The sequence below is a fragment of the Glycine max genome, chromosome 12, assembly GCF_000004515.6.
Source record: "Glycine max cultivar Williams 82 chromosome 12, Glycine_max_v4.0, whole genome shotgun sequence".
Classification (NCBI taxonomy): Eukaryota; Viridiplantae; Streptophyta; class Magnoliopsida; order Fabales; family Fabaceae; genus Glycine; species Glycine max.
In genome coordinates this window covers 1,455,258-1,463,801 of record NC_038248.2, presented here as the reverse complement: position 1 = coordinate 1,463,801, position 8,544 = coordinate 1,455,258, and the positions used below count along the sequence as shown (strand labels likewise).

Here is an 8,544-nt window from a genome sequence, read left to right as displayed (position 1 = left end):
TTCCTTCTATTGGTTTATTTTTAACATTTGTAAGATTTCTCAGTTCGATAGTAAAAGAGGTGCTCCTTGGTAGCATTAATTTAGCTCATGCTGTACTGTTAGTGTAATAGTGTTACTATTGAACCTATCTTAATCTCATCGGTACAAAATTGCTGTACTAATACGGGATTGCTAGTTTTCATGATTAGAAGGTTCGAAGGGGCGGTTCTATAAAACTGTATTTTGGCGTAGGACCAGTGTATTACTATTTTGGCATGAAACTAATCCTTAGTTGGACGTCGACTTGGTCTTTCAGCATAAGGTGTTTAATGACTTTTATTTTGCTAGTTTACATAGTGGGTATTTGTGCCTACATCTAACAAGATAGAGATGTCAATAATAAAAATCAGAAGTAAATTATTTGGTAAAAATGGTTTGAGTTATATGTTTGCATGGTTATGATACCATGGATATATTGAATTTTTTTTTCTTGTTATGCCGTTAAAATGAAATATTTAATGATTTATTATGCGTTTAGACATAAAGGGTAATAGACAATCCTTTGACTTATGATGCGTGAGACAAATTTATAGATAGGAAATTTATAATAAGTGTTTTAAGAAAATCATTTCAATTTTTACTCTTTAATGTCTTTGTAACAATGGTTAGCAAAATTGCTTTATACATGAAACTTTGTTATATGCTTACAAAATACATGATAAGTTAAAATAATATTATTAAAAAAATATTTTATTATATCAAAATTTAAAGCAATTTATTTATATTGAATATTTAATAAAACATTAAAATTTCAGACATCTCTTTTGTAATTGGTTTGGGTAAATCACCCGAAAAGTAGCCTCTTTAATTTGAAGATAGTATATGTCTATAAATTTTAATGTTTTATTAAATATAAATAAATTACTTTAAATTTTAATATACTAAAATAATATTTTTTTTAGATGCCATATATTATGATAAAAATGGATTCAAAATGCAAGAATCAGTCATTTGACAAATCAGGACCCTTAAAACCATTCATGGTTGGTTTAAGTGATAATTAAATAACCAATCAGATTTCAGTATCCCTTTTTGTGTTGTTTCGTGCAATTTCGCATTTTTCATTACAAAATTAGGGTTGTTTTCTGCCTGAAACATGAATCAGGCTGCAGCCGTGTAGACTGACCATATTTGCCAGCAATTTCTGGCGATCTTAAACCACTTGGAAATGGCGGCTGCAGAACACCCAAAACAAAAGTTTCTGGCGGTTGCAGACTACAACAAATGCTTTTCACAAATAAATAAATTGATAACGATACTTCGATTTTAAGAGAGTATTTTGGCAAATCTCCAACCACCACCATGATATTGGTGCATAATTTTAGAATGATCACGCTGAAAAGTGTCAACATCTTTTTTACATTTATTTTAAGCTTGAAAAAAAACCCATTTAGTGAAAAATAAATAATTTCAATATTTATTTTTAACTGTTGGAGTTTGTGTCTTCAAAGCTGAGAATAGACAAAATTCAATGAAACCTAACATCAGTACATGCTAATGAGCAATTAGAGAAATTGAAAGATCACACTTTTTAAAAACCGTTGACAGCTCAACTAGAAAAAGCTGCTTCCTTATAATCTTCTGTCACATTAGTTTCACCTTCATTTAAGCTTGGAGCTTTTGGGAGGAGTCCAAGAACTTTAAACATGAGTTGATCAGCATCAAAATCATTATTAGGAGTAGTGAGAAGCTTTTCACCAGTGAATATAGAATTTGCACCGGCCAGAAAGCACAATGCCTGCTCAGGCATGGAGAATCGAACTCTGCCAGCTGATAATCTTACCATTGCTTTTGGCATTATGATACGTGCAGTCGCTATCATGCGAATCATCTCCCATATTTCAACAGGCTGAAAATATTTGTAGATAAGAAGTTATAGACAATTCAAAACAAGTAACAACGTGGCAGTAATTTGGGTAAACTTGCATATAAGGCACACAAAGTCAGTAAGTTTGAAGCAATTACTGATGATGCTATCAATCCAAACATAAAAGCAAGCACAATAGCTACATACAACTTTGATGCTTGTTATTTAATATTATCAATGGGCAATTACATCCTACACAAGATACAAATATAGTCATTAAAATGCTTAAAGGTTAGGAGAAGGTGACAGAATTAAAATCCTAATAAACAATATCTGACAAGACCACGTAAACAAAATGCATACACCCTAGCTTCTGTCATAAATCTGAGAATAACATGATTTATCACCTCCCATCAGACTAATTAGGTTCCACCTCCTCTTTTACATCATTATCATTCAAACCACACAAGAAATTGTCACTGACTGATAATTGTTATCTATCAATTTTACTACACTAACCCGCTCTCTACTTGTCACCTCAACACACATAAATTTTACAATTTGGATTCCAGTAATAAAATATTAGTTACTATCTTCACATTTATGAAATGCACTACATAAAAGGTGTCTCCAGAAAGGCTAATTTCATAACTCAAAGCATTTTAAAATCAGACCTTTTTGTCCTCCTGACTCAACTATCAGACTCAATAAAAAATTAAGATCCATTAAGATGACTGGCATTTCTTCACTAATAGTTCAGTTTAACAATTTAAGTAGTTTATTGAATTCACCTTCTGATCCTCAAGAGGGGTTCCCTTTACAGCAACAAGTGCATTAATAGGAACACTCTCTGGATGGGTGGGGAGTGTTGACAATGTATGTAACAAACCTACACGATCCTCCTCTGCTTCTCCAAGCCCTATAATTCCTCCTGTAAATAATTTTCAGTTGGTCAGACAATTGTAAGAAAAATAACCCTCCTCATTGCAATGAGATATTTTTCTGCATAAATGGAATGGCTCAATTATAAGAACTGGTGAATAGAATGAGACCTTGAACAATCATTGTTTAGGTTGAAGTGAAAAGATAAACAAAAGTAATTCAGGTTAGCTTTAAATAGATACAAAGCAAACTCTGGATTTGATAGCTGGTGATGTCATGGCTGAGTCTTCAAATAAATATTGTTCATCCATAAGATGATTATTTAAACATAGCTTTAAGGGAAGTGATAGAAATTATGCCATAAAATTCACATAAAAGATATTTAATGAATTCAAGTCCATTAGACATGATTATACTGCTGTGAATCTCTTTTCTCAAGTAACTACAATGTTACCAAAGTAAACAAAATACAGTAACAAAAATTCTTAAGCCACTTAGAAAAATTTGATTTGCATCTTACACAATTAATCTATAAAAAACTTCGTACCCCATTGCCCAGAGGCTCTTCGCTATGCGAAGGTATGGGGGAGGGATGTTGTACGCAGCCTTACCCTTGCGTATGCAAAGAGGCTGTTTCCGGATTCGAACCCATGACCAACAAATCACCAAGGCACAACTTTACCGCTGCACCAGGGCTCGCCCTCTTACACAATTAATCTATAAATAGATAAAATATGTATAATTTCAAATTTTACAAATTCCAAGCTAACATTTTGAATTTTCTTATTTCCAAAAGCAATCCATTTGAAACTTAATTCTCACTTTCATGTAAACAAGATTTAAACCATTTATCGAGACTAAGTTGTCAAGTCCGGCTAGTATTAAACCAATAACTTTATACTGCCCAGTTCAGAGCAAAGGAAAACAGTGAAAGAAGAGTTCATAACAAATAAGATCTACATCTTATGTTCTGGAATAAAAAAAGAATAACTGCTTATGAATAAAATGGAGGATCTTCTACTAATATAGAAAAGATTTTACAAATAGTATATTATAATCATCTTGATGAACTTGACTACAAGTCATAGCAAATTACTAATAAGTTTCATTGTATTTTAAGTAAAATAATTACCAGAACAAACATTGATCCCTGCATCCCGAACAAACTCAAGGGTTTGAAGACGCTCATCATAAGTCCTTGTTGTGATTATGTTTGGATAATACTCCCTTGAAGTGTCAAGATTGTGATTATAAGCAGTGAGACCTGCCTTCTTGAGTTCAACAGCCTGCTGTTTCTCCAGCATGCCAAGGGTGCAACAAACCTCCATTCCCATGTCCCTAGAATAAGGCAGATAGTCTAAGTGTTATCATTTTTAATGAAGAAATAAAGTATATTTCACTTGAAACTTGAAAGGTAATAAATAAAACATTCAGCATACTTTTCAGTCACCGCCAACCTTTTATTATGTATTTAACAAACAAATCCCAATAAGAAGACTTATCTGCCTAGACTCAACAGCTCATTCTGTGGTACTTGATAAATTTGACAAAAATAAAATGATGTTGCATTACCTTATGTCTTTCACATATTCAAGGATCTGGTTGAAGTTGGTCTTTCTTCCTAGTGTATCCCTCCACGCAGCACCCATACAAAAGCGAGTGCTCCCAGCCTCTTTTGCCTAAAGGAAAAGGATTCTCCATTCAAGAAAAAGCATACCAACAACAAGCAACAACATGCATGATTTTTTTTTCCTTCTTTACATAAAATAAGATTCCCAACATCTAAATTAAGCTACATTTCTTAATTTGATATGATGCACAAGCTAGGAAATGTTTGAGATGAATACATAACCATTCCACGATGTCACTCGAGAGGCAGATTCATGTTTTCCAGACATCAATAATGACATCACAAGGACAACTGCTGTAGAAGCACACAGCCCCTAAACTGATTATCTGAAGGAAAAAAAAAGTGTACCTTCTTTGCAGCCTGGAGAACAGCTTCCTTGTTCATAAGGCGTTGGCCTTTGACTCCTGTATCATACTTAGAGGATTGAGGACAATAGGAACAATCTTCACTGCACCCTCCTGTTTTGATAGACAGAAGAGTACACTGCTGAACTTCCCTGAAGTTATGAGCATGTCTGTGAACTTGAGCCTGACAAACCAAACCAAGCACCCCCAAAATAAAAACAAAATCTCTTAGTAAAATTACAACAATTATGATCATGCATCCGTTACATGAGCGTGAAATGTGAGAGACTGGACTTCTTTGAGTGGTCTCATAATGGTCTGATATCAGGTGACTCGATAGGCCTAACAACAACTAGTAGGATAGACTCAGGTATCATCTTAACTCAACTTCAAAAATTAGGTTATGAACCAAGGGTTCCCCCCCACCCACATACAGTATTATTTTTCGTCGTATTACTAATTAATGAGAGATTTCCGACACTTTCCTTATCAACTTAACAATATCTAAAATAAATAAATAAAAAAGATTTTTACAGGAAGCCATTAAAGCACAAAGAAACAGGAATTACCCCGTGGAAGAGAAGATCGAGAATGGGAGAGTCGTAGATGGATTTGACTTGGTCTCGGCTCCAATCGTTTCTGGGCCCTTCTTTGATGGTTCTCTCAGCTTGAATAGCAGCTGCAGAGGCAGAGGAATATGCATAGGAAGAGTGCAACGCCCAAAGGGAGGGTCCTCGGAAAATGGGTCTCGCCAAAAACATGTTTTTGCTTTCGAATTCGAACTTGGGCACTCTCAATGTAAACTCAGACAGACAACATTGTTTTAGTTTTGGTTTGGTTTAGCGTTGGGACTTTGGAGTTTATAGTGAGAGTGTTTATTTGGCGGCCAAAACTCTCCTAAATTGATGAATCATTCGTTCTGCGTTCCAAGTCCGAGAGGTCTTCACCTACCTCACGCAATGCATGAATCTATCTATGATTTTAACTAGTATTTTTTTATAACAATAATTTTAGTATTGGATAATAAAAAAATGAATATTTTAAAAATTAAAAAAAATAATAAATATGTTTATTTTTCATATGTACTTTTTCAATAAAAATATAAGAAACGTATAGAAGTTTAACATTTTCTTTTTACAGTGTATTAAATCAAGATGCGTTGCATAGTATTTCTTGCGGAATGAAATATAAGAAAAATAATTCAATGGGTATTGGATTAAAATACAAACAAATTTTAGTCAATCCTATATTATTTTTAAAATATTCTTCATTTAATTGGAGTTTTATATTTTTTTTTGTCTTATGCGATTAATGTAGAGAGTATTTTAAGAAATTAACTTTTCTATTAAGAATATCAAAATTAAATGATGTTAAATAATTTTTTTGATAAATGTAATTTAATTTTTTATATTTCTGTTTGGAGGTAGTAATAAGATATAGACGAACAAAACTATTATTTTTTTCTTTTAAATTTAATTTGAGTTTTAATATGTTCTTTGACTTTTTTAATTTAAGTTGATATTTTAAAGTTTTTTTTTGAATTAATAATTTTGCTTAATATTCATTTAATTCAATTTAACCATTTAGGGTTTTTTTCCAATGTTTTCAATCTAATTGTGTTCATCACTGAACTTTACTTATTTAAAATATTTTTTTAGTACGAAAAATGATTCTGCCCAAATGATTATTATTAATGATAAGTTATTCTTCTTAGTATATTACTAACTATTAGACATAAGTAATCAATCAATAGATATGAAATAATAGGTTATTGATTTTATAAAATTAGACCAACTAAAAAATTGACACCTTTGATATTTTGTGGTTTTCTTGTCATTTTGCTTTAATAATATAATAAGTTTACTTTATATAAAAGAATAGGATGCAGGGCTGAGTGATGCAGAACATAGATAATGTTATCTTGGCTGTCTGTCATGAAAATCGAGCAGTTACATATAGATGATGCATGCTTTTGTTTGTCAAACGTATTGAAGTTGTATGTATGCATAGACCATGCCATGGTAAAATATCTCATCTGTGCTAAAGGATTTGTCGTAGTAGGAATATTTAGGATTTATAGTTTTGCTTAGTGTAAGAAGCTTTATGTACATTGAAATTACTATTTTCTTTCTATTGATAATTTGTAAACATTATAAAAATCTCTAATGTTACTGCTCTACTCTTTTGATGACGAGGACCAATTATATCATATAAAGTAATACTCATCAAGAATTTTGACTATTTAACTCTTACAAAAAAATATCGCCCTGACTAAATTTAGTGTAGTTATTTATTTATTTTCAGCTGGGGTGTTAAGGTATGTATAGAAATCAGATAACTGTTTTGTAGAGTCAAGTATAAGTAGTGGGATGAATTTTTTATATGGAAAAAACATTGATACTTTATGGCTGACCTGTGGTTATTCGATTTTCATGAGTAACTTACATGCTTCATTGAACTCATAATTGGGTCTTGCCTAATGTGATGGCATATACTTCCAACTCCATTTATTAAAAAAAAAATAGTTTGAAAAAAGAAATACAAATGACTTTTTATATTTTTTTTATAGTTTTTAAAGTATTTTATGTCTTAATCTAAGCGGAGCAACCCGTATGTATACACGGGTAACTATTAGTTAATATATTAAAATTAAGATTAAATCGTTTGGATAGTATCCGAGTTTGATTTTTTATATAAATAATTATTAGTTAAATTTTATTTATATTTCGGTCATATTCCAAATTAGTTAGGATCTCTTTTTGTATCTCTTTCTTTTTTTATAAACTAAAAGGTTAAGAAAAAAATATATTATTAATAACTGCATAACCACTATTTAAACATACTTAATTAAGCTAAAATAATTTCTTTTCATTCACGAATTCAATAATTTGGCATTAATAATGTTGATATAAATTTATGGTCAAAATGGGTTAATAATTACACAAACAAAGGTAATATTTTTTACAAATTTATTTATTTGAATATAAAAATAACAATCCAAATTTAATAATGAATGAGATAAGAATAATTGACTTTATTTATAAGTATAATAAATAATATTTACTAATAATATTAACACAACACAAGTATTAACCGTTTTTGTTCTTTAATCAAGTGATCCAAATAGTTTTTTTTTTATAAAAAAACTCATATCATTTTCATTGTTATGTATAACTAATACAATATTAAAGAAATATAAGTAATATTAAGGTATATTTTACAAATTAAAGTTCAAAATAAATAATATTAATACTATATAATGTCAAATTATGTAAAATAATATTAATTAAGTCGACAAGTAATATGCTGATATTTGCTCGGATTAGAATGAACTGAAGCATGATTAAAACATTTTTCAACATATATTAGAGTTAATATCTAAAATCTAAATCCATCAAAATTAGCTTTGAGTCAAAACGGGTCAATGCCTTAGCGGGATGTAATGAGTCATCAATACTCCTAAATGGAAGTCTAACATTTAGTCAATGATGGTGGCTTTATAAGGATTGCTGAGTGTTTAACTTTAAAATGAAAAACAAGGTGACTAAACATAGGCAATTTGTAGTGAGCTATGAAGATTTATGATGACATTTTGGTTATAGATGAGAGGATTGAAGTAAAAATGTGATAAGAGAGGATTCATTCTCAATAAGATTGTGTGAACTTTGTGTTTAATTAATTTAAAATGTGCGTCCGTTCTAGCATTAAATCAAACACACCCTTAGGGTTAGACTTCAAAGTCTCAAGGGTGGAGCAATTAATCCAGCTGGAGAACTCAGCACTCAGCAGGCTCTTCAATCAATTCATGTTGCAGATTATCCAAAATTTTGGACATATGAAGC

The 8,544-nt window shown here is 30.9% G+C and overlaps 1 protein-coding gene across 1 annotated transcript; it reads right to left on the bottom strand.

The window, feature by feature from the left end:
- Nucleotides 1-1,433: 1,433 nt before the first annotated feature.
- Nucleotides 1,434-5,667, bottom strand: LOC732577 (biotin synthase). Its single transcript, NM_001250298.2, has 6 exons — nt 5,272-5,667; nt 4,707-4,886; nt 4,301-4,407; nt 3,861-4,066; nt 2,638-2,777; nt 1,434-1,888 (listed from the first exon to the last, which is right to left on the bottom strand). The coding sequence occupies exons 1-6, from the start codon at nt 5,461-5,463 to the stop codon at nt 1,589-1,591; spliced, it is 1,125 nt and encodes a 374-aa protein (NP_001237227.2). The 5' UTR covers nt 5,464-5,667; the 3' UTR covers nt 1,434-1,588.
- Between the last annotated feature and the right edge of the window lie 2,877 nt (nt 5,668-8,544).